This window comes from Mya arenaria, chromosome 13 (assembly GCF_026914265.1).
Source record: "Mya arenaria isolate MELC-2E11 chromosome 13, ASM2691426v1".
NCBI lineage: Eukaryota > Metazoa > Mollusca > Bivalvia > Myida > Myidae > Mya > Mya arenaria.
The window spans coordinates 39,441,706-39,469,617 of record NC_069134.1 but is presented as its reverse complement, the minus strand read 5'-3'; the positions used below and the strand labels follow the sequence as shown (position 1 = coordinate 39,469,617).

General features: G+C 36.8%; 1 protein-coding gene across 1 annotated transcript; it reads right to left on the bottom strand.

Annotated features, from left to right (window-relative positions):
* Positions 1–1,240: 1,240 nt before the first annotated feature.
* On the bottom strand, positions 1,241–26,281 carry LOC128213172 (trimethylguanosine synthase-like). The gene is made up of 14 exons (XM_052918722.1): positions 26,201–26,281; positions 24,495–24,603; positions 23,869–23,954; positions 22,591–22,754; positions 18,121–19,705; positions 17,775–17,859; positions 16,885–16,974; positions 13,969–14,809; positions 13,338–13,482; positions 12,500–12,631; positions 11,655–11,761; positions 10,731–10,840; positions 10,126–10,204; positions 1,241–6,701 (listed from the first exon to the last, which is right to left on the bottom strand). Exons 2-14 carry the CDS (start codon positions 24,593–24,595, stop codon positions 6,303–6,305), a joined length of 3,924 nt encoding a protein of 1,307 aa, XP_052774682.1. The 5' UTR covers positions 24,596–24,603; positions 26,201–26,281; the 3' UTR covers positions 1,241–6,302.
* Positions 26,282–27,912: the final 1,631 nt, after the last annotated feature.

Here is a 27,912-nt window from a genome sequence, read left to right as displayed (position 1 = left end):
ATCAACGAAGGTAGTTATGTATTGAGTATTTTAACAGCACTAGCGGATACCCTAAAATCGTCCAAAAGTTTATGTTAATATCGAAGGAAAAAAGTAATGAATAATAATAATTGTGAAATACACTATAAATGCGCCATTTTGGACTAGATATTGTTAATAAAAAATCTTGATAGAGTACTCCCGCCCCAAACGTCCTCCCTCTCCCCCTCCCTAAAAACACTGGTTTTGAGGGAGGGGCGAAAGTAAAAAAAAATACACCCAAAAGTTACGCACCCTCTATTGTCTAATCCTAGGTCCGCTCCTGAACAACTCCATGAGTCGACGCATCATTCATATCGACACACCTGCTTTGAACATAGTAAAAAGGCTCTGGTTTTAATGTATCAGAAACTTTGTCAGAGAAACAATCATTTGTAAATTACAAACTAGATAGGACGCAATGCGACGGAAATAGGTTTTAATGTTATCAGAATGATTAAAAAATAAGCATTTTATTTTTCAAAATACATTACCATTGTATTAAAATTATTTGTGGATATAACCTTTGTATAACCAAAACAGCAAAACCTGTCTTTGAACTTGACCCACGCTAAATTATATGTTGGGGTTTCCACATGTGCTAGCAACATGCCAAGTTTCATCAATATGCATCAATTCTTACTCAAGTTATAGAGCGGAATCCATTATTATTTATTGACAGTGACCGTATTCACTTGCTACATACCAAGTTGCATCACTTTACGAGAAGGAACAATAACCTTGAACCTGACTTACAAATCCGAGATGTAAACTAAAAGTGAACATGCAAAATTGAATTACTACACATCATTTCTTAGTGAAGTTATTGAATGACATTGAAACTCAAATTTCCGAAATGTATGTCTTCATGTAAGCTTGATAAATACAAAGTTTCATCACTTTAGGTCAATCTTAACTCAAGTTATTGAGTTGAAACAACCAGTCTGACGAACGCCCGCCCGTCCGTCCAAAGACGTTGGAAACTTGGTTAATAACTGGGGGAGTGTCATCACAAGTGAACTACCAACACTGCAACCATTGTATCAACCCGGTGAATAGATTGATATTCATTGTATAGTGAAGATATGATGTTGTTGATCTAAACACTTTCATGTTAGCCAGCAAATGATCGTGACTTGTGAACATGAATGAGCTGTATTTAAAATCAATTTTATAGTGAATTGACACCCGCTCTACTTACAATTACAAAAAGCAACAAATATTCTTTGTTTAATCTTTATTGCTTCATAAAACACAAATGCTCATGACAGGCAATTTGGCAAGGACTGAAATACTGTATACACACAAAAAAGTAAATTCCAAGTCAAAAAAGGTGTTGCAAAGCACCACTGTGAAAAAGTAAATTCCAAGTCAAAAAAGGTCTTGCAAAGCACCATTTAAAAAACACACCATACAAATACAACTAAATATTCATCAATATGATACGATTTCAATTTCTTATATTAAAAAACGAAAAACCCTTGAATATGTTTACTTGATGATTTGGTTTTAATCGACAAAAGAAAGTTTTATTTACATTACAGACATCTGAGACCAGAAACATACAGCGAACTCTTGATTAACATTAAAAGAAAGGTTTTAAACATTTCAAGATAATCATCAGACTATAAACTCAAAACTAAACACTTCCTATTTTCAAAGAACTCTAAAGAGATCCATGCTGATTATCTCAAACTTTCTACCAGAAAAACTAAAGGAAATTCAATTATACTGCCTTCTCTTAAATATCAAGTGGATGAAACATGACAAAACATATTGCACAAGCAAACAACAAGCAAAAGTGTAAAGTTTGATGTAAATGTACTTTTAATACACTAGCAAGGAAGCCACAATGGCCCTATATCTCTCACCTGAGAATCAATGGGATATGTCAAGTTAACCAAAATCGAAAACAAGAGGGCTAAGATGGCCCTATATACCTGGAGTAACTAGGGAAGCAAACTGTATCCAAGGAAGTCATTGATTGCCAAACAAAAGATGGTTGCTTAAGAAGATAGTGGTGCTATGGAGGTCAATGGTTGGTAAGAGTTTGATGGTTTAGGTTAATAGGAAAGCAAGCAATTGGCAAGGTTTTCATTGGTTACTAAAAATAAGTATGGTTGCTAAGGAAGTTGATGGTTGCTCAGGATGTACTTGGTTGTTAATGGAAGCAATGATTTCTAGGGAAGCAAGCTGCTCTTTTAAAAATCATAGGTCAATTTGAGAAAAAATGATTGCCAAAGGAGTTTGTTTGTTGCTATGGAGGTTGAAGGGCAGCCCCAGGGCAGATCCAACATTGACCCCAGGAGAATGATTTGAACAAATTTGGTACAGAACAAATAGGCAATCCTGCTTGCGAAATAACCAAGCTATGGGACTTGCTGTTTTGGAGAAACCGATTGTCCTTACATACGTCTTCATAAAACAAGCCCCACCCCCTGGCGGCTATGTTAATTAACAAACAAACCCCACTTCAATGAATTTGGTAGAGGGTCACACAAGGAACAGTTCTGAGATTTTTTTAACATAATTGCAGTTTCTGACGAGAAGATTATCAAAATTATCCATACAGTAAAAACTAACACAATGTTTTTCATGAACACCAAAGGATTTTCATTTTTTTCCATATTACAATATTGACCACGGACATTGGCCGATCACAATGCCTTATCATGAGCACTTCCTGCCCAGGTGAGCTAAAAACTAGAGCTTTTCTAGTCGTTATTAATACACCCAGATGCTGCCTGGACACAGGAATGGTTAAATGTCCAGTTGTGAAATATACAAGTGGTATGTGGAAGACATGAGAGTTGCATAACTAGAATTAACTACCCATGCTTACTAACATTCCTATGAAGTTTCAGGGGTGTGAGTGCAATACTTTCTATGCAACATGCAACGCAAACAAATTAAGAATATTGGCTAGTAAGCCAATTGCCATATTTCTCCCACCTCAGATAAGTAGATCAAAAAATTTGTTTCCGCAAAACACCCTACGCTCGGGTCGGAATGAACCTATCTTACACTCTCGGCCATGGAAGATACTTATAATCTTGCCCACGGGCAAAGATAAAACAAGTACCCGTATGGAACTCCTTTGAAATGGTCATCACATTGTAATTACCTCCCTTGTTGAAGACTGTCGTCTGTAGCATCAAAGAAAACCTTGTCTTGTGGCAATATTTAGAATGCTAATTAATTATTTCTCGCTTCAAATGTCACCATAAAATGTTTTCACGCACCTTTCAAGAAATATAGCCAAGAGTGCAAGATAAGTTCATCCCAACCCTCGCGCAGGGTGTTTTGCGGAAACTTGGTAAACCTCGTTTCCGCAAAACATCCTACGCTCGGGTCGGGATGAAAGATACATACATTCTTGTTAGAACTAGAAATAGAAGGTACCGTGCACCACAGCCCATGCTGACCAACATGCCTCATTTAATGAGTGTAGATACACAATATTTTACTCCATATGGTTGTCAAAAGTTAAAAGGTGCACTCTAACAGACTGAATGTTAATTTTTTTAAGCAAACGCTTGGAAACCAGTGATATAAGATTGCTGACAAAAAATAAGATCACAGGTTTTCATATTAATTTAAAAAAATGTTTTATGCATTTTCTAAAAGTGCTAGTAAGGCCCTTAGCCACAAATCATTAATTTTCAAACATAAATATGCAAAACCTGAGATCTGATCTTCTGTCAGCAGTCTTATATCACTTGTTTTCAGATATTTACACAAAAATTGGCTCATTTCAAGACAAAACAAGAGATGTTTGTCAAACATTATGCCCCCCCCTGAGCGCCATGTTGTCAGGATTATATGGACAATTGAATGAAATATGCATGGACCGAAATGACAGCTGATTTGTCGCTAACATTGTATGCCGTTGAGGCAGTTTTAAGATTATGACCATTCAAAGTTTGAGGATAGAGTGTGTTATGACCATGACCTTTGACTCTATGAACTCAAAATCCATCATAGTCATCAGCTGGTCACCAAAAATCTAAATGTTAAGTTTGAGGGCCATGGGTGCAGGCATTGACAAGTTATCACACAGACAAGCATTTTTCGTTCAAGGTCACTGTAACCTTGACCTTTGATCCAATGACCCCTTAAATCATAAGGGGTCATCTACAGGTCAGACACAACTCCAAGTCAAGTTTGAGGGCCATGGGTGCAGGCATTGTCCAATTATCACTTGAAACATTTTCGCATTCAAGGTCACTGTGAACCTAACCTTTGACCCAATGACTCCTAAAATCAATAAGGGTCATCTCCTGGTCAGGCCCAACTTACATGTCAAGTTTGATGATCATAGATTCAGGCATTGTTGAGATATCACTGGGAGAAGATTTGTTAACTTTTTTGCGTTAAAGGTTACTGTGACCTTGACCTTGGCCTGATGACCCCCAAAGTCAAGAGGGGTCATCTACTGGTCAGGCCCAACCTTCATGTCAAGTTTGATGACCATAGGTCCAGGAATTGTCGAGTTTGCTTTCAAGGTCACTGTGACCTTGACCTCTGACCCCTTAAATCAATAGGGGTCATCTACTAGTCTGGCCCAACCTCCAAGTCAAGTTTGAGGGCCATGGGCCCAGGCATTGTTGAGTTATCACTCGGGCAACCTTTTATCGTTCAAAGGCACTGTTACCTTGACCTTTGGCCCAATGACCCCTAAAATCAATAGGGGCCATCTACTGGTCAGGCCAAACCTCCAATTCAAGTTTGATGGCCGTGGGTGCAGGCATTGTGGAGTTATCACTCAGACCTTTTACCATTCAAGGTCACTGTGACCTTGACCTTTGGCCCAATGACCCTCAAAAACAATAGGGGTCATCTACTGGTCAGGCCCAACATCCAAGTCAAGTTTGAGGGCCATAGGTGCAGGCATTGTCGAGTAATGACACTGAAAACCTTTTACCATTCAAGGTCACTGTGACCTTGACCTTTGGCCTGATGACCCCCAAAAACAATAGGGGTCATCTACTGGTCAGGCCCAACCTCCAAGTCAAGTTTGAGGGCCATGGGTGTAGGCATTGTCGAGTTATCACATGGACAACCTTTTACCATTCAAGGTCACTGTGACCTTGACCTTTGGCCCTATGACCCCCAAAAACTATAGGGTTCATCTACTGGTCAGGCCCAACCTCCAAGTCAATTATGAGGGCCATGGGTGCAGGCATTGTTGTATTCACTCGGACAACCTTTTACCATTCAATGTCACTATGACCTTGATCTTTGACCCGATGAGCCCCAAAAACAATAGGGATCAGCTACTGGTCAGACCCAACTTCCAAGTCAAGAATGAGGGCCAAGGGTGCAGGCATTGTCGAGTTATCACTCGGACTTCTTTTTACCATTCAAGGTCACTGTGACCTTGACCTTTGGCCCGATGACCCCCAAAAATAATAGGGGTCATCTAATGGTCAGGCCCAACTTCCATATCAAGTTTGATGACCATAGGTCTAGGCATTGTTGAGTTATCACTCGGACAAGCTTTAAAATTATTTTACCATTAAAGGTCACTGTGACCTTGACCTTTGACCGATGAGCCCTAAAATCAATAGGGGTCATCTACTGGTCAGGCACAACCTTCATGTCAAGTTTGATGACCATATGTCCAGGAATTGTTGAGTTATCACTCGGACAAGCTTTGGTCTACCGACGGACCGACGGACTGAGGGACCGACCGACATGCCTGAGCAAAGCAATATACCCCTCTTCTTCGAAGGGGGGCATAAAAAAAGAAAAAAAGTTGTCAAAACAAAAATCTGTTAGAGTGCAGCTTTAAAGACCATGGCAAAGATATTATCTAATCAAAAATAATACATTGATTTACAATCATATTATGGTCAATCTCCAACAAAAGCCCTACAAAATGTTTTGCAAGATAAATTAGAAATATAACTTACATAAATTATACAGATTAAAAATCAAATACTCCAGACAACAGGCTTTGACAATACTTGATCAAGATTCAAGTCTCTATATAATGGTAAAAATGAAACAATCAACAAAACAATTATGATAAGCACTTGAAAACAAATTTTGGTGATCATAAAACATTCTTAAATAAAACAACTAAAATTTTGTGAGCAAACTGAAACATTCCGGTAAACAAGTGTCATTTATGAAAAAAACGATTAACATGAAAACAGTCCAACCCAATTTGTTTGCACCTCACTCTTCTCTCTTTTCCCATGAATAGCCTAATGTCTTCATGTGGTTTCCACCACCAACAAACTTTGCACCTATCTTTTCTCTTTTTCTCCATGAAAAATTCAACTGTCCTCCTTAAGTTTCCCATGTGATCCCTCGTCTTTTTGCATTTCCACCCTAATAGCCTTTTCACGTGACTCTACTTCCCCATGAGCACCCTTAATCTTCTCCACTATTTTCCCATGGAGATCTCCAATGATCTTTTTCTCCCCATGTTGAACCTCACTGTCCTCATTTTCCCCATGTGGAACCACACTGCCCTCAATTTCCCCATGTGGAGCCTCACTGTCCTCAATTTCCCCATGTGGAGCCTCACTGTCCTCAATTTCCCCATGTGTTGCCTCAGTTTCTTCTCCATCCAGCACGAGTTCCCCGTAGTAAGCAGTAATTGTTTTAAGCTTACGGTTTAGGAAGTTTTGCTCCATCTCCATTTTACCACCAGGTCCTGCCAGACTTGTCAGCTGTAAAAGAGTAAGTTGTTATTATTACGCATATAAGAACATTTATGTGGCTCAATTCGTTAAAATTCATTATGAGTCAACAAAAGCTGCAATGCAACATAGCTTGAAAGTACTTTTAAAACTCAAATCCAAGAAATAAAATAGTGACATACATTTAAGACAGGCACTACCCAACGGTAAACCGATTAACATATTTAATACAGGTATACATGAGAATTTGCCAAGAAATTTCTGTTCAACAGAAAGTGTGGTACTAGTATTTAAAGACTTAGGAAAAGACACCATAATTTGAAATCTTAAAAAAATTAAATCTAATAAAAAAAACTTTTTTTGAAACTCCAAGACATTATTACTTTAAATTTTTCCCTTCAAACTTAGATAAGAAACCTTAAATTGGTAATTTTGTCAAATCAGCATAATAAATTAAATTAATAAGTTCCACATTTTTTAAAGCAAGGTCTGCCTACTAACCCAGAAATACTCTACTTATATTTACAAAGGCTTCATTTTTAAACAAGATGCACATTTTAACCAAGTAAAAGTAGTTCAACATTTTATGATATACAAGACTTTAACACACGTGAATGAGCACTGGGTTTGAAAGAAGCTTATAATGGTGAACATTAATATGGTCTAAGAAGACCAGACAAGTGCGCCACAGGGCACATCCCAATGTTTGTCTGTTATGCTTGTTAAGGCATAACTCCACAATTATTTATGCTCGAGTTATATACTTTATTACACATGTGTATAAAAGCACTGGCAACATGTGTATAAAGTTTCAATTGAACATTTTGGATGTGTTTTTTTAATTAGACCAATTTAGTTAAAGATTTTGCAAGCTGATGATGAAGCTGACAATAATGCAAACACAAGGCCATGACAAAACCTCTTCAAAAACCTCTTCATTTTTTCTTTGAAAAACAAACAAGCTTGATTTAGATAATAAAGAAAATAGCCTGATGAGCTTTGTGGAACTGCTTATTGCCATCCTTGTAATGTTAAAACACTTACTTACAAACTCTCACCCTCCTGACCTATGCCACCAGCCTTACCCTCTATCACTTCAAAGATTGCCATGCGCAACTTTATTAACTTTATCAATAACACTTCCTCAACAATATGTAACACAAGCCCCACAAAAACCTATTATCTTGAAGCACATTCTGCATTTTATGCACTTCTCTTTATCTATTCATTTATTGTACAGTCATGATTATAAAAAAACAACAACACTTGTTGAGGTAAAACAATGACAGTAAAATCGTATTTTGGTACACCCAGATTTGCTCCAATGTCCCTTTATAAGACAAAAATAAATACAAAAACAAATCTAGATATTATCTCGATGGGTGGGAAGACTTTAAGGGGAAAACAAAAAAGCATCCAAAACCTTTCAACACAAAAAAGTACCTACCATTGAAATTGATAACATAGAGCCACAATGGTATAGCCTTACAATACATTACAAGTTGGGCAAAAAACATGGTTAGATATAAACAATCTATTTGAACATATTTTGACCCACCCAGGAAGCTTGAAGCAGTTTTTGCTGAAAGAGTATATAATATCTTAATTAATGCTTAATCTGAATCAAAAAAACATTTGAATACAAACTGTTTTATCTTCTTTAATTAAAATCAGTTTATCCTAAAAGTGCTGCCAATTATATGAGATTACTTGGATTACTTCGATAAAAGCCTGAAAAAGGCTGATAGCATATAGAATTTTCGATTTCCATTTCCTTGGTACAAACCAATAGTGTGTTCACTTTAGGATGGGCCTAGAGAAAGAACACTGTGTGGCTCGAACATAGGAACAATAAATGACAGGGTAACACCTGTATAACTCATAGGCAAACCCTACGACTAAATCTATTTCAACACTTCTTAAAGCTGCACTCTCACATATTGACAGTTTTGCCTTTTCTTTTATTTTGTATCTCTGAATCAGCTGATTTGGGCATCTGCACCTTCAATCCAGGCATATAAGATAATTTACAATAGAACAGATCTACCAGTAGATTGTTAGGAAAACTACCGAAAAACTAATTATTCTTAAAATGTTAGTTGTGCATTTAGCCATAAAACATCAATTTTCGAATGTAAATATGAAAAACTGTGATCTGTGGTCGTATTCATTAAGCGCCTTAGTGAATCTTCGGATTTTTTGACACTGATTACTTTAAATACTCCCTACTGTTCATCATATTTATTCATATGCATATATTGTTTAGACCATGTTCTCGCTTATTTTCATATTTTATGTGCTAAAGTATTGTTAGTTCCCTTTGAATTTAACTTAGAAAAAAGGCAATTTTTTACTAAGTTGAAAATAGTCACTATGGTGCTTGACGAATATGGCCCCTGATCTTTTGTCAGCAGTCTTCACTGTTTTCCTGACATTTATGCAAAAAATGGCAAATTCCAAGAGTTTTTTTAAAACTGTGAGAGCATACTATACAGATCATGAAGGATTCTCTGCTCTCTATGAAGGATTCTCTGCCAACTACGAAGGATTCTTTGCCCACTTTTCTCTGCCCACTATGAATAATTATCATCCCACTTTTCTCTGCCCAATACGAAGGGCTCTCTGCCCACTATTCTCTGCCCACTATGAAGGATTCTCTGCCCACTATGCAGGATTAACTGGCCAATATTCTCTGCTCACTATGAAGGATTATCTTCCCACTATTCTCTGCCCACTATGAAGGAATATCTGCCCACTATAAAGGGCTCTTTGCCCACTTTCTTCTGCCCACTATGAAGGTTTATCTTCCCACTATTCTCTGCCCACTTTAAAGGGCTCTTACCCACTATTCTCTGCTCTCTATGAAGGATTATCTTCCCACTATTCTCTGCCCACTACAAAGGGCTCTCTGCCCACTATTCTCTGCCCACTATGAAGGATTATCTGCCCACTATTCTCTGCCCACTATGAAGGATTTTCTGCCATCTATTCTCTGCCCACTATGAAGGATTATGTGCCCACTATTCTCTGCCCACTTCAAAGGTCTCTCTGCCCACTATTCTCTGCCCACTATGAGGGATTCTCTGCCCACTATGAAGGATTATCTGCCCACTATTCTCTGCCCACTTCAAAGGATCTCTTCCCTCTATGAAGGATTTTCTGCCCACTATGAAACATTCTCTGCACCAACTATGATGGATTCTCTGCACAAACTATGATGGATTATCTGCCCAATATGAAGGTTTCTCTACCCATACTGAAGGATACTCTGTCCACTATGAAAGATTCTCTGCACAAACTATGAAGGATATGATGGACTCTCTGCCCAACATGAAAGATTCTCTGCTCACTATGAAAGATTCACTACCCAATACGAAAGATTCTCTGCCCAAACTATGAAAGATTCTCTGCACAAACTATGAAGGATTCTCTGCCAACTATGAAGGATTCTTACCTGGTTTATGTCTGTGTTTCTAGGAACAAAGAGGGCTATGTTGTCCGAGATCTGTCGAGATACCTTCACAATCTCAAACCTACACTCCGTTAAGGAGGGAACAGATATAGTAGATTTGTAGGGGAGTTGTAAATATGAGGAAATGAAATATGAATATAGGACATTCTTATATAGTGAGTGTGTATATTACAGATAAAGAGATATGTGTTGCATTAATAGAAAATTAATTATTCGCTTATCATCATAGCAAGTAAAATTCAAAGATAACGCCGTGCTCTATAAAGAACCTGATAGTACACAAAGAAATGTTTAAATTACAAAATTAAGAAAATATTTCAAATGTTACGATGGAGGTTGAGAGATAACATGATCTTGAACTAATTCTTCCTTAAGCACTTGTTTCAATAATAAGTTAACAAGGCTTCCATAGTAAAATAAATCATAAAAGACATCAATAAGGAATTCCATATTAAAACCTGCTAATAATCTTTAAATCTAAGATAATAATCTTTTAAAAGAAATGGAAAAATTACTTAACATAAAATGCAAGGAAACCAACATCGGCAATAAGTACATCGGCAAAAACTTTAGAAGAACAAGGATACGTGTTGATAGCCATCATGGTTTCAAGGTCAAACACATCAGCGCTCAGGTAGCGGGGCCCACCCCAGGGGGGACTTAGGAACACCACATCTGCCTTCAGTGTGGGGCCAACCTGAAATACATTTATATAACAATATGAGTAACATGGCATTTAGGTATGACCTTGGCCTTAGATTTTCCAACAATATTTTTTTACTTTCTAACATTATTTCATTTGAGAACTTATTTCATTAATTTATTGCATACAATGTGATGTCAACTTCAATAAGCACCTTCAAGAAAAAAACTTTTTAAAAAAGAGTAATTGGGAGAGATCGAACGCCATTGTTCATCTGTTGTTTTTTTCTGTTGAAAATGGGAGATAATTCAACAATTAGAAATGTAAGAGTTATAGATTTTTCATGATGCACATGTGTGTATTGTCTTCAGCAACATGAGGTTATTAACTGGAACTTGTTTCGAGTTATGGAGCCATATTCAATATTAGTCTTAATAGGATCTAAGAACAAAGTAATTACTCCTTCAATTTCTACCCTGTTTTCCTGTTCTGTAGACAAAGGCTTAACCAATTTGTTCCTATAAAGGTTTTGAGTAAAATGGCGAAGTTAACATGCTTTATCATTTAAAACAGAACTTTCTGAAGTACCCTCGTATTAGGACAACCTCCCTCCCTTCAATTGATTCCAGAAATTAACTGTTTCAAAGGGCGAATAAGACAGCTACATGTATGATGAGTAGTTTTTATATTTTAAACGCATACAAAACAATTCATACAGCTACATTTGTATTATATATCAAATGTATTTTATCATATGACACTTATTGTTTTGCTAAATTCTTTATATAAAAAGGGGATGGGGCGAAAAAAAAATGAAAAAAAAGTGAAAAGGCATATAAAAAGATTTTTTTGAGGAGTAGTTTCCTACCTCTAGGAAGTCTCCAACAATGAACTCAATCCTGTCCTCCACCCCATACACTGCAGCATTGTGCCTAGCCAGCTCTACCTTCACCGGGTCTATGTCCACAGCAATCACTGTGGAAGAACCAAGAGATTTCAAAATAAGTACAGGCAAACCTGGTTGAACAAACACCTGCTTTAAAAGGCCACCTGCCTTAACTCCGGATTCCCCCCTTACGTGGCCGCTTCATGCACATACTTTATGTAGTAACATCGTAAGCAGGGAATCTGGAGAGGCACAACAAGACCATTCATCCACTGTTATTCAAAGGAAATTTAATGTGTGTTTTTTTGATAATATAAAAAGTTAACATTTTGACAGAATAAGAATTTCAAAAGACCAAATAGCCATGAGACCGACTCAATTTGGTTGTCCGGTTAGCACAGTGGTTAAACACTCGCTTCTCACCTAGGCGACCCTGGTTCAATTCCCGGCCTGGGCGCATATGAGTTTTAATTGTGGTCACCAAGTCAGTCTAGTGGGTTTTCTCTGGGTACTCGGGTTACCCCCACAACACAAGACCACACTCTCGCGCAACATTGTGCCAACAAGAGTGATTGATATAAGTTCCAAAACCTTCTTTCACAACCATTGTAAAAATAAATAAGTTTAAACTAGTTTGGTTTGCTTGAAAATGGGATTATTTTGTATTTATTGCTACACACAATATATGCTTTATTCATAAAAATAGGCTATACATGCAGGCATTTAGACTTTATAAACCCTACATGTTACAATTTCTACAATTGCATTTACAAAATCAACCTTCAAAAATGACCAAATCCAATCTAAAGGGAGGCAATCTTGTGTACCTCTCTCGCAAGTGAAGGCAAACTGTATGGAGTTGCCTCCCGCCCCACAAAAAGCATCCAAGATCACATCACAGCGACACCGGTCTGCTATGTGTTCTGCAATCTTCTCAGGGGTCACCGAAAACCAGCCCTCTGAAATGGAAAGATTTTTATCTTCTATTCAACATGTATTTTTTAGTGTTAACATTTGCATTTTAAACAGTTATGTCATTTAAGTATTGATTTCTATGGGTAAGCACAGAAATTTTGAACAGAATTGCCATTTTATTACTGATTTCTTTCTCCAAATCTTATTCATGGAATTCAATGAATAATTTAAAGATGCACTCTTACTCCAAAATGGATTTACCACATTGATTCAATTGTTTTAATATACCAAAAAGGATGAATAACTGTCAAAAACAATGGTTCTTATGAGGGATTCCGAGTTTAATTTGAAAGGAAGGTGCAAAAAACACGATATTTCTACCATATGAAATGATAGTAGAACAGAGTAAATCTTTTAGCATTCACCAATCATTTAATATTTTTGCGTTTTCAACTAGTAAATACATGATCATAAGTTGTTATAAGTAATTAATATTTTCCATAAATGCATTGTTTAGTAAGTAGTTTAAGGTGTATCACTCAAAATTTATGTTTGTTATATATGTGTTTGTATCGATTTTGAATAAGAGTGTCACTTTAATATTATGAAGCATTTTAAAAGCTAATAACCCATCTCAACCAATATAGATATAATTTTTAACATATGTCAAAATATATCTGGTAAATGAAATTCATCCAAAAATGAAACTAAAGTCATAAACCTCTATTGTTTTTGACTTTAATATGTTACCTCTGTCCAAGCGAATTCCCTCATCAAATCTTGAAAAGAGGCGGTACCGTTGTCCCCAGTACTTGCGCAGTTCTGGGTCCCCTGCGATCTCTGGTGGCATACGCACGCCACCTTTACACTTCTTCTTGCCTTTCCTTTTTGATGCCTGCAGATGTGAACATGTTAGTTTTTATACAAAGGTATTAAAAATTTTGTTTAAAGAAAGTTAAGAAAACAATCAGTTTTGACGTCAAAAATCAGAGTAAATTAATTACTTTAATTTTGAGACCTTTTAATATTTGGATCTATGCAAAGTTATAAGGCATAAAAAAAAAATTGTTTCAGGTTACCTGACCCTACCAACAAAAGAAGTGCCGACCCTACCCTTTCTAGTCAGTTGGTTAAAAAGTTGAGACAATATTTTTGTTTTAGTTTCTTTAAGTGTTTCAATATATAGTTTATACAGAATATTACTTTACCACAATTCTCCAATGATGACAATAACGTTCTTACATGAAGCCTAAAAAAACAAAACCAACCGACCTACCCTACCTGTTTTTGAAAAGGATATAACCCTTACCAAACCGTAGAAGCAAATAACAAAGGAAAGTACAAATTCATCCCAAAAATATCAGCACTTTTTTCCCCTCACCTTGGTCTTATAACTTCCTGGCTCTGCCTCTCCTTCCTCAATCCACATGTCAAGGTCATACTCCACAGCTTCTCTGTCTTCATCCCCCTCTCTGGTACGTCCCCCTCGCCTGACTCCTCTCCCATGCCCAAGGGTGGTGCCACCCTCTGTTATGGTCTCCAGTGGCAATGGGTACACCTGCTCACCTCCCTCAGTTTGTATTGTTTCATCCACCATCTCTCCAATGCCATTTTCCTCATCTAATTCCTCGTTTCCCTTGTCTTCATCATCTGTATCAGCATCACAATCATTAGCAGTTTTTGCCGATTTTTTATTCGCCTCATCCCTATTAATTGTACTGAACTCATATTTTTCAGCAACTTCTGATTCACCAAAATCATTGTCATCACCATCAGCTTTTCTATCAGTTGGAATTTTAAACTCAGTAGAACTGGCAACACTTGTGGAACTTTTAGGCGTCAAGCTAGAATCTTTCCAGCGATGGACTTCTGACTTTGAATCAGTTCTGGTAAGCTTCGTGGTCTCGGTACCTGGTGCCTCCTCTAAAGTAGTTTTCTCTCCATCTTTCTTCGCAAATTTCTTTCCAAAAATTTCCATGACTTCCATGTCAGCATCAGCCTCATTTATCTCAGTATCACTTGTGCTTTCCATAGCAGCCACCAAAAATCTTCTGACTTTGTTAAGTGTCTTGCTAGGCTTTGCTGTCAATTCATTTCCGTCCGAGTCATATCGGACATGGACTGATTTTTTACCCATATTTAGGGACTTGGACTTTGATTTTATGTTCCTTGTTTTAAACTTCACTATTCCACTTTCAGTCTTCATCTTTTTCTCGTCTGAACTGTAATGTTGGTGAATTAGAAAAAGTACTGTCAGAAATACGTGTTATCTCAGGCCAAAAAAAAAAATATGTCTGGTTCAGGAAACCCGACCGACCCTATTTTTTACCCGCCGACCCTAAACTTTTTTTTCGAAATCGCGGCCGAAAACCGCTATACTGCGTATTGAAAATTTTCTTTTCTGTAGTTATTGCTCTTTGGGTTAATAGAGCGCGTTTATATCGATCTTTGGGTTAATAGAGCGCACAACAATGGCGGCGCCCATGGCGTGTTCACCAGCCACTTTGATGGCCATAAAACTCCAAAAATGTGAACATGGAGCAGAGCGGCAGGTCATGAAAGCGGTCCAGCATGGTTGCACAGCTTCGGAAGTATTCGAGGAGCTCCATGGGCCAACCAACCCCAAACTGTTTGCCACCAAATATGAAGCCGCAACTAGTTTAGGCCCGGTGTATGTATTGAAGAATATGAATACATAATGGGCAAATGTTAAACTGTAAAACTCTTTTTAAGATTTTTTCCATGTGCTTTCTGTCAGTACATGTAGTTGAAAATGCAGTGACTAGTAACTGTATCTATCACTGCTAGATTTTTTGGCAAACATTTTATCATTGGAGTGTTGAATTGTACACTGTCATATGTTTGAAAACTTATATAAAGTAAAAAGTACCAACCCCTTTAAGTAAAAGTATCAGAAGATTTTCAGTGAATGTCATTAAATATATATCAGTGAAAAAATTGCCATGTCATTGAATGTACGCATTTTGTACTTTAATAATTGTGTTTGGGAAATATATCAACAGTCAATTAATAATATTAAACTCACAAAGTATTGGATAATACTTTTGTTGCTCTTCTAACCTGGACCCCTAGGACCTCAGTGCACTAAGGTTGCCTAGCTAATGCCTTATATGATTTTGTGCAACACCACTCACAATGTGCATTTGTTACAATGACAGAATTCACAAAAGAGATGTATTAAAGTGACTTATCTTTACAAGATATTTTAAACAAAATTGTCGACAGAAATCTTTAAAAAATGGAATTTTTATAAAATACTAGGTTGTACATGAATCTCTTTTGTGAACTCTTTGTGCAGGTTAGCATTGTACAGAGGGTGACTAAAAGGCATAGGGTACATAAACAGCAAGCATAGAAAAGGAAAATAATGTGAATAAACAAAGATGATACATGGTTAGATAGATTAGATAGATTAGATAGATTTATTCGGCATAAAAAATGCATATAACATGACAAATACAAATTTAAACATGTATAAACATATATAACATTTATGTCAAGGATAACACAAAAAAGAGGTAAAATAAAACCTTATTTCCATTGTGGTCCTTACAGATAATACAGGGTTGAAATGCTCTGTTATTATGTGGTTAAATGACTGCATTGAAACAAGCACACATCACAATACCACATGCTGGGAGTTACAAAGTGATCTGACTGCTCTGTGCATCATCTACACATAGACAACATACGTCCAAAAAAAAAAAAAAAAAAAAAAAAAAAAAAAAATGGAAAAAATGCCTACCCTCCTAATTTTTTGGGACAACGTTTCCTGAACCAGACATATTTTTTTTTTTGGCCTCATTAAAAAAATCAAACTAATGAAATTAATCATACCAAATTATCAATGTAAAAATGTTCAAATATTTAGAATTATGTTATAGATCTTGTAATACATATGCATATTGTCTCTGGCAACATTTGAACCAAGTTTCATTTGAATATCTTGAATGTTTTTTGAGTTATGCCCATGGTAAAGTTACCTGAGCGTTGAACCACCAAGGACAAGAACACTTTTGACACAAATAACAGTGGTTGAAATTAGCACAAGCCTGCAAGCCCTGCACTGGTAAAATGCTTTCCAGACTTGCTCAAATTCTGGGTTTTACACAGCATGGCTTGTCCAAAAATGTAACGCCAAGCAGCAGTGTATGAATTCAGGCCTGTTAATCAAAAATACTAATTTCAAAGACTGAAAAAAAGCTTTCACTTTTAATAAAACAACCTTAAAATGAAAGTAACCAATAAATGCGGTTTGGGCATACTAAGCACATACCACTGAGTCTGGGCAAAGCCAAGAATGTGCAGTGCAGTGTTCATGTCTGTCACATCTTCCTCCTTAAGTTCCAGTTCATCAACCTCATGGCTGAAACAGTACAGGTCAGAACACTGGAAAATGTATTCTATTAGTAACTGTTACCTTGCCGCTAAAATATGGCCCTTCAGTCCTTTGAAGTTGTTTAAAAAATAATAATATGTCATTTCAATACAATTTTATTGAAGTTTTACTTAAGATCATTGTATTATAAATATTATCAACTGTGGTTACTAGTTGTCTAAATTTTAATGATAAATGGTCTTGTTCTTAAGGTGAATATTCATTGACATTGCTGGCAATCAAGGAATTATATACATGTAGTAAACAAAAATCTACAAATTATGTTGAAGTTAAGTTGAATATTATGCTTCTTTTATTTCAAAAATAAATGTTGATTATTATTTAATTCCTGTTGTATTGCGTAGCCTATCAAACTTTGGATTAATGCTGCTCTCTCACAGATTTACCGTTTTTACAACATTTTTTTATTTCTATGAGCCAATTTTTGCATAAATATCTGAAAACCAGTGATATAAGACTGCTGACAAAAAGAACAGATCACAGTTTTTCATATTTACCTTTGAAAATTAATGATATATGGCTAAAAGCATTTCTAACGCTTAAAGAAAATGCTTCAACATCACTTGTTTTAACATAAATTTGAAATCTGAGATCTAATTTTTAATATGTCAGCATTCTTATATCACTGATTTCTATGCATTTTCGCATAGATTGGCTTGTTCCAAGACAAAAAATAAAAAAGCTGTCAAAACTTTCAATCTGTGAGAACGCAGCTTTATATGCACATATAAATTAGGGAATCTTATGTTGCATGCACAAGTACAAACCTGCTTGTCAGTTTGGAAGGCCTATCTTCCGGAGGATCATCGTCCCCTCCCATGGACCCAGCTGCCCCATTCCCTCCAGATGCACCTGAAAAATACAGATTTTACTGTGACTGCAGAGTGCAGACTATGGCTTATTATTGTATCCATGTCTTCAATTGTTTTAAAAAATTGAAATTGGGAACTTTCAGGTAACATGTTTTAATGATTTTCAATGAAATAAGTACTGATGACCAAGTCCAATTCAATACTTCTGTACACAATACTAGAGCTCACTAAGCATTACAATAACATCTTTTGTCACTAACATAATTAAATGTCACAGAAAAAAAATAATCCCAAAACCTACCTGGTGTTTTGGCTATGCCATTAGCTGGTGTCTGTGAATTCTGTTGTTGCTGTCGTTGTTTCGCCTGTTTCCTCTTCCGGTTCCCGTCTTCTGGCTCCCCTATACCAGACTCGTTTCCAACAGCATCTTCTAGGCTTCCCTCATGGTCAACGTCATTGGATTTAATCTTCATTTGGACTCCAGTAACGGAAGAGTGTTCTACAACCTCATCATTTTCACCCACACTTTCATCGATTCTCACACCTTTTAGACATGAAGCTATTTCATCTGTGAGTTTAACAAGTTCATCTTGTGTCATGTTCTCAATATCTGCTAGGTTTTCTGGGTCTTCTATTACATATACCACATTTTCTTGGCTTGTCTCTTCACTTGGATTATCAATCAATTGTGACTCAATTTTAATGCCGTCATCTAAATCAGCATCATTCACTACCACAAGTTCTCCATTTTCATTTACAACAGCAATGCCCTCTGCTTCTGTAGCATCACCTATAGATTTTTTGGAAATGTTTTCAAACTTTTTGACAAACTGATTGTAATAGAACCAATAAGACTCAGTGTGATGTTCATTCCACAAATCTGTCCATGCATTACTATAATCTTCCTCTGCTATTTCTTTTTCATTTTCTTTTCCATTTTGAACAATGTCATCTAACTGGCATTCTTCATCTTTAGCAGAGTAATTTGGCTTAGAATGACTTGAATATGAATGCATTAAGGTAAATGTTTCACTTTGTTTATTTACAACATTGTCTGCAATGGAATCTGCTGTAAGTTCACCTACACCTTGATCAACTTGCTCTGCTTGTTCAGTTAGTTTTTGTAACGTAGAGATAATATTATCACCCTTTAAACTTGGTTTTGTTGCATCAGTGTACAGACCACACTCACTTGTTATTTTCCCTGTTGAAGAATCTGAATGGGTTCCATTAATGTTTTCGTTTTCCACTTTTGTTGTTTCTTTCATATCTTTGACAGTTTCTACCCCAGGCAAAATACCACAAGGACAGATACATTTACCAACCACACACTGACCACAATCAACTCCCACCAACCCTGCATCACTTTGTTTCAATTCTCCAGAACATGTCCCCACTATGTCGCCCCTAGTCCTTCCAGCATCTACCCCTGTACTTGCCTCAATCTCATTCACAGCTGGCATCCTGACATTTACAAGTTCTTGTCCCAATTCTCCCCCAATGTCCCCTTGACCCAACTCTCCCTCTCCTGTGCTTGCTTCAACCTCAGCGATAGCTGGTACCCCTGTTGACCCGTAATCAATCTGATCGGGGTATTTAGCAACCCAGCCCTCCCAGACAAGATATTCCCCATACTTCCCCCAGTAGTCCTGCCACACTGTCTCCACATCATAACCAACCAGCCTAGGGTTTGCAAGGTCAAGGTTATCAGAACCTGCTGCCTTCAGTCTACTACTCATTATTGTATCTTCAACTGTGCTGTCATCTATCTCACTATTAACTTTAGAGCTGGTTGGTGGTAGTGTATTGGTATTGGTATTGCTGTTGTTATGTCCATTTTTCTTCTTTCTCTGTTTCTGTTTCTTGTGCCCTCTGTTTTTGCTGTGCTATAAAAGTGAGAAAAAGCTGAAGGTCGACTTTGCAACATGACATTGTCAGAAAGGTGAAGGTCATCAATATATAAAAATGTCACTTACAACCTTTTCATTTTCATCTCTTGGGTACATGTTCTACAAGTTGCTGGCCTCATATTCATTTGGTAAATTTAAATTAACATAGTGCCGAAGCCAATGAAGTTTCCATTAGATGTATTTGCAAAGGCATTTAAACCTAACAAAGCAGACAACCACTTAAAGTCTAATGTTTTCTATTAAACTACGGTACCTTTTATATCAGAAGATAAGTTCTAAATGAGTTTTTCCTAATTATAATCAAATCTTCATTTAAATTCTTCCAGCATCTGTGACAATCAAAAATTTACACCATCTAGGATCATGTTTAACAAGAGATGTTTGTCAAACATTATGCCCCCCCTGAGCGCCATGTTGTCAGGATTATATGGACAATTGAATGAAATATGCATGGACCGAAATGACAGCTGATTTGTTGCCATTAAGGCAGTTTTCAGATTATGACCATTAAAGTGTGAGGATAGAGTGTGTTATGACCATGACCTTTGACTCTATGAACTCAAAATCCAGAGTCATCAGCTGGTCACCAGAAACCTAAATGACCCCTTAAATCATAAAGGATCATCTACAAGTCAGATGAAACTCCAAGTCAAGTTTGAAGGCCATGGGTTCAGGCATTGTTGAGTTATCACTCTGACAACCTTTTACCATTCAAGATCACTGTGACCTTGACCTTTGGCTCTATGAATCCTAAAATCAATAAGGGTGATCTACTGGTCAGGCTTAACATCCATGTCAAGTTTAATGATCATAGGTTCAAGCATTGTTGAGATATCAGTGGGAGAAGATTTGTTAACTTTTTTGCGTTAAAGGTTACTGTGACATTGACCTTGGCCTGATGACCCCCAAAGTCGATAGGGGTCATCTACTGGGCAGGCCCAACCTTCATGTCAAGTTTGATGACCATAGGTCCAGGAATTGTCGAGGTCGCTTTCAAGGTCACTGTGACCTTGACCTTTGACCCCTAAAATCAATAGGGGTCATCTACTGGTCAGGCCCAACCTCAATGTCAAGTTTGAGGGCCATGGGTGCAGGTATTGTTGAGTTATCACTCGGACAACCTTTTATCATTCAAGGTCACTGTGACCTTGACCTTTGGCCCAATGACCCCTAAAATCAATAGGGACCATCTTCTGGCCAGGCCCAACCTCCAAGTCAAGCTTGAGGGCCATGGGTGCAGGCATTGTCGAGTTATCACTCGGACAACCTTTTACCATTCCAGGTCACTGTGAACTTGACCTTTGGCCAGATGACCCCCAAAAACCATAGGGGTCATCTCCTGGTCAGGCCAATTCTCCAAGTCAAGTTTGAGGGCCATGGGTGCAGGCATTGTCGAGTTATCACTCGGACAACCTTTTACAATTCAAGGTGACTGTGACCTTGACCTTTGGCCAGATGACCCCCAAAAACAAAAGGGGTCATGTACTGGTCAGGCCCAATTCCAAGTCAAGTTTGAGGGCCATGGGTGCAGGCATTGTCAAGTTATCACAAGGAAAACCTTTAACCATTCAAGGTGACTGTGACCTTGAACTTTGGCCCGATGACCCCCGAAAACAATAGGGGTCTTCTACTGGTCAGGCCCAACCTCCAATTCAATTATGAGGGCCATGGGTGCAGGCATTGTCGAATTATCACTCGGACAACCTTTTACCATTCAAGGTCACTGTGACCTTGACCTTTGGCCCGATGACCCCCAAAAACAATAGGGGTCATCTCCTGGTCAGGCCCAACCTCCAATTCAATTATGAGGGCCATGGGTGCCGGCATTGTTGAGTTATCACTCGGACAACCTTTTACCATTCAAGGTCACTGTGAACTTGACCTTTGGCCTGATGACCCCCCAAAACAATAGGGGTCATCTACTGGTCAGGCCCAACCTCCATGTCAAGTTTGAGGGCCATTGGTGCAGGCATTGTTGAGTTATCACTCGGACAAGCTTTAAAATTATTTTACCATTAAAGGTCACTGTGACCTTGACCTTTGACCCGATGACCCCCAAAATCAATAGGGGTCATTTACTGGTCATGCCCAACCTTCATGTGAAGTTTGATGACCATACGTCCAGGAATTGTTGAGTTATCACTCGGACAAGCTTTGGTCTACCGACGGACCGACCGACCGACCGACATACCGACATGCCTGTGCAAAGCAATATACCCCTCTTCTTCGAAGGGGGGCATAATAATAATGATTAACTTCTTATTTCTCAACAGCCAATTATTTACAATCTGGATAAATTGTAAGTAGGTTATCTTTAGTCTAATTTTCATATTGAATAATATAGTTTGTTAGAAGTAATTATTGGAGAAACATTGACTATTGAATAAACATGTTCGCTTAATTTGCTGATACTAAAGAAATAACTAGTTTTACACAATTGGCTGCAGGTAGTGTTGGGAATCGGTTGCAATTTTACTATTGATGATCGGTTCCACTTAAGTAACCGATTATTGATAGTACAATCGGTTTTTAAAATACTAGATAGTACCTGAGTTGTAGTTTTATTCAGGTACAGTATTAAACTCTTAATCATTATATGCATATACCTTATGTCTATGATTGAAGTTATTAAGTGTTGTTGTATAAAAAATAGTTCATTTTTTTGCTCATTGTGGCTTTCATCAGCCATATTGATAAAGATAACATCTGAACACTTACAATTTTTTTATTTTTTTTGATAATCGATTATAACTAAATACTATCGATTGTCGCCGATTTCAGGCTCAACCAATCGATTTTCGATTATAATCGATCATCGGAACATCACTAGCTGCAGGTATTGAAACATGTATAAGGCGAACCTTGACCCTCGTCTGCTTTCCAGTCTTTGCAAAACTGAACTCAACAGGCAGCCCCATCTGCTTCATCATCTGGATCTCGGCCAATTGTTCCTCAGTCAGATCTAGGGTAGCTTCATCTATATCCTCTGCTTTTTCTACATCTTCAACATTATTGTCTACATCATCTGCAATTTCAGTTTTATCTTCATTATCAGCATCATCTAAGTAAAGAATAAGATTAGTTTTCATGTATCTTCAGCTTGGGCCCAGGGCTTCTAAGTACAGACAATTTGCCCATTCTGGACCTATTTTGTCCACGCCAGACCAATTTTAGAAACAGAAAATGGTTAAAAAATTGGTCTAAAATTTGTTCACTTTTTATATATATCTTTGGTCCAAAACGGCTCAGTCAGTTAAATTGTAATATAATTACACAATCCAGGTTTGTCATTTAAAAATCCCTCAACACTCTATAAAAGTGACCATCAGATTAATGAAACCAGCACATCGTTGGGCCTATCACTTCCCGGCGTTATTACATGTAATTAATGAAACTAGTTTCCTAAGGTATAAACAAAATATTAAGTAAATTTATCATATCAATCACACCAGTATTATAAGACTTAGGTGACAAAATATCAGATAACTGTTTAATATTTATGTTCCATAATAGACGTTTTGTGGCTAAAAGCCTTACTAACACTTTACGAAAAATGAGTTTTTCCGCATATAACATCATTTTACTAACATAAATATGAAAAACTTAAATCTGATCCTTTGTCAGCAGTCATCACTGGTTCTCAGACACTTATGCAAATATTGGCTTGTACTAAAAAAAGGTTATCAAAATGGTCCATCTGTGAGAGTGCAGCTTAAAGAATATAGGTTCATCGTTAAAAGAGAGTAATCCACATGGGTACACTCACTTTATTTATGTGTATTTATTTACACAAATTATATTGGTGTCATATAAAAGGCTTTTATGATTAGATAAAAAACTTGCAAAAATTATACCGACTAAATGTATTATGAAGATTAGTATTATGAAGACGTTTGGGGGGCAGTAAAATATTTCAAAATAGGCTAAATTTCAGTTAAAACAGAGGAAAAAATACAACTTGGTCAATTATTTAATATAAAAGAATTCAATAGCACATTAGTTCAAATGATACATTAATATCTTGGGGTAACCTGGCATTAAAAGTTACCATAACAAGCATTATAGAATACCCTAATTTAGCAAAAAGAAGTAACCTCCGTCATTCATACAATTACAAATTTCAAGTAAAGCATAAATACCAAGATCAAGTCCAGAGCTGGCAACCTCTTCCTCAGAGCCAGTATCTTCCTCTTCATATAGGCCTTTCTTGTATAGTTGACTATCCCTGAATTGGCAAAAACATCTTTATTGTCATCATACGTCAAGTGTATTCAAAGATCATCAGCTACTAATTATGTATCAGAATTCCTAAAAAGCAATACTTCATCAATTTAAGTTCTTGAATAAGAGTTGAAGGAAATATTATATTAAAGTAGAAATGCCACAAACTGACATAACAGGCTTTCAAAAAATTCAGGGAAAATTGAAGTTTGGGCATCTTTAGAAATACAAGCAATTACATTGACCTCTATGTCATTTTAAACCAACCAAAAATGCACTCTTAAGATGTGTTTATACATACTACAGACAGAACAGACCTATAAACCATGGTTTGTAAGTGTGTGTACATACCAATTGTGATCACTTCACATCATAAACTTACAGTGAGCAAATCCTGTCTTTGAGTTATTGAGCAGCAATGGCCTGCCCTCCCAAGAATTTCCTGTTTCTAATCACACAGTTATCATTGAAACCTTTGTTAAAAATAACAATGCTAAAATTACCCATACATCAGTGTTTTGTTATTATATCAGTAAAAACTTACCCTATAAATGCTCGTGTGCAATGGCACTTTATATCGTTTTGTTGGTTATCTACAGAAATCTTAAGCTGTAATTCAGCAAGATGGTTCCATCGATAGCACATGTTTAGATCTGTAACACAATGAATGCGAATGATTATGAGTATTAGTGCTTATCTGAGGCTTCTTTCATGTAAATACAAATGTACATGCAAAATTACAATTGCCATGATGTTTGGAATCATGAACAATCTGGTTGACATGATGACATCGAATAAGCGGACTGTACCAAGTATCCACATGTATGAGGGCTTATTTAACGTCATTTGCTTCTCAAGCTGACAATTACAGGTATAAATTTTCCCAATCCAACCTAGGCTAAAATTCTCAAACAGCAGTATTCAAAATGTTTACTATTCAGCATATTGGCAAAAATGATATCTATCTGCAGAACAGCATTAAAATATTCAAGTATACCTGATGTTTGCTGCAATCTGACCTGATATAAACATTTACCATACAAGTGCAATCTCTTTGACTTCATTCAATTTAAATGAGTTAAAATGGTGAAAACAGCTGTCAGATTACATTTCTGTCTTACATAACTTCATATTATAATCTTTAATATAATAAATAAATTATAAATAAAACATCTGATCATCTGTAATTTTATTAATCTATTGATCAGTAAATCAACATATCGCTTGAAATGTTTGGGTTTTTTTTTTAAATAAAGAAATTGTACATGGGAATTAACTTCTTTTACAAACTATTAATAGTCCTTCTGGCGGCCTTTTCAACTGTATCTGTGTGTTGTTGTTTTTTAATGAGTGATGAGTAAAAACCAGAAACACAGCTGTTGTCAACAGTCATATAAAGCCTACTTGCAAAACATAATCGGAAGGGTGAATTAAGGAGAAATGTAATTTAAAAACTTGCACTTCTTTTTAAACATCCTGTAAAGATCCGCTGTAGGTGGCTGTGCATTCATAATATAACATTCTGTTATAGATGGAAGTACAGTACACTCAACAAGTTAGACCTAATTTCTGTTTCCCTCCGTGGAATTTCGGTATCGCGGCCAACACAATAAATTTATCAACTGTCTGCTTTCCTCGGAGTTTGAAATTAAGGCCCTTGGAGGGTTATGGATCAGTCGACGGAAGAATTACGAATGCGGCGTTCCTTGGAGGGGTAAACTCCCCGAAACTTTGCGGACACTTGATAAGAATCTACACAAATGTTATTTTTTTATTAAAATTTTCAACCGATTATGACAGCTCCAGTAAATTGCTTCTATTTTTTTGCTCTGCCAGGTGTTGCAGGGCAACAGTTTTATCCTTGGAGGAAGTTCGCAAATATTGACTTTATCCCTTGGAGTGAGCGAGGAAAGTGGGTCAAACTCATTGAGTGTACTGTACGTTCATACTTTGATGTACTTGGTTGGTAATATGCAAATTAGCAAAGCCCAGGCTGCTTGTGGATTGAGATTTTACTGTATATAAAGACCAGTCGACCCCCTCATTTTCGAGCATGATTTTCTCTGAACGGATCTGCTGGCCTTGTTTGACGTCGCACGGTACAATCCGAACAGCATATCCGAAAAATAAATTCATTTTGAAAAAGAGGCAAAAATCTGTTATGTCAGTACTACCATATATAAAATTCTATATTCTCAACATATACGAAAAATAGTACGATGTAACATTAACACTAGATAAATCAACAACCTGTTCCGTTAAAGGGACTGTTTTATTTCATTTTCCGCAGTTCTGGGGGGTAAGTGAGGTAGCAGTCAACATATCATCTCCGATGGAAGCAGTCAACAATACGTGTAGTTTCAGGTCGACGTTTCATTCTATGTACTGTACAATATACACGCTCAAGCACTGACAACTGCATGCAGGAATCTATATCAGCCTAATTGAAATGTCGTAAAATATATAAACCTTCCTTTAGGTTACCGTTCTCCTTATCCTTAACCGTAGTTTCAGGGTTTGAGCACGGAACAGGGTCATCAGGCAAAAACAGTTTTCAGTATCAACGTTTATTAAATATCTATAAGTCCATATCTGCATCAGTGTTAATAATAATGTGAAAAGAACATGTACACAAAGAAACATATACAAAAATGTTTTAACAGAGACGTTGGCCGGATATATATTTGCATCAATTTGAATGTTTAGAGAAAAAAACCCATAACAACATTTTATCAGGAACCAATGATAAATACCATACTCCCAGATATTATTTATAGATAGAACACACACACACACACACGTACACGCACGCGCGCGCACGCACGCACGCACGCACGCACGCACGCACACACGCACACACACACACACACGCACACATAATATTCATCTGAACGCTAATCTCACAATAGCACAAAAGACACGTGTAGCCATCCATTGTCTGAAAGATTGAGTCGAAAATTGATCTGAATCTATACCAATCAACCTTAATTTCATGTTTTTGTTTTTTTTAAATATTGCCTATAAACCATAAGATATCCAAATCAAAACAAAACTGGAGCTTATCCGGAACTCTCTTAATGTTTTCAATCATTTTTAGAACGGCCCGGACATAAACATGAATCCGAGTGGTAAAGAATTAAAGGATTAGCCAACACCCTTTCACCATCCGAATCGTTTTCGACCATACAAAATGTAATTGTAGTTAATCCTTCCTATAAGGTGGAACCAATTTTGATTTTCGAGCTTACAGCAGAAATGCAAATTAGTGTATTTTGCGAGACCAATAAGGCCGACAGATCCCTTCAGAGAAAAGCATACTCGACCCTGAAGTGGTCCGCTGGTCTTTATATACACTAAATTCTCTATCCACACGGAGCCCTGGCTTTACTAATTTGCATATTACCAACCAAGTAAACATACGTACTATGAACGTACTTCCGTCTACAACGGAATGTTATATTAAGAACGCACATTCGCCAACAGCGGACCGTTACATTAACATGGACACTAAAAAAGTATCATTTACATCTTGCCTATTAAGAATTTCATATATTTTTTATGAGAATCACAGGACTAATCGGCTTCTGCCTTTTCAAACAAAATGATAAATTTGACTCCAATTATATAAGTTTTAATAGAGTCCCCTCATTTTACTTCTACTAAAAAAAATTACATACAACTGTCATGTATCTGTAACAGGCATACAACTAAAACCAAAGTATGTACAGCATAGCATTTCAGAATCGATTTGAATCCTTTTATTTTCTTGAGATCTCTGCATAAGCCTTCCTATTTCACTATTACTTTTCACGAATATATTCTTAACTGCTTCAACTCTCCGTCTGTAATTTTAAATGATATGCTATATACCAACTATACTGTAAAACGAAACTAAAATCATTCAATCAATTCGACTTCATCAAATCAACTGGACTATTACCAATCAATCAGAAATTTTAAAT

Coding starts and splice junctions, on each gene's coding strand:
- LOC128213172 (XM_052918722.1), bottom strand. CDS start 24,595: ATGTGCTATCGATGGAACCATCTTGCTGAATTACAGCTTAAGATTTCT. Junction 23,955..24,494: donor TGCACACGAGCATTTATAGG/GTAAGTTTTTAC, acceptor TTGCCAATTCAG/GGATAGTCAACTATACAAGA. Junction 16,975..17,774: donor CCTTCCAAACTGACAAGCAG/GTTTGTACTTGT, acceptor GTACTGTTTCAG/CCATGAGGTTGATGAACTGG.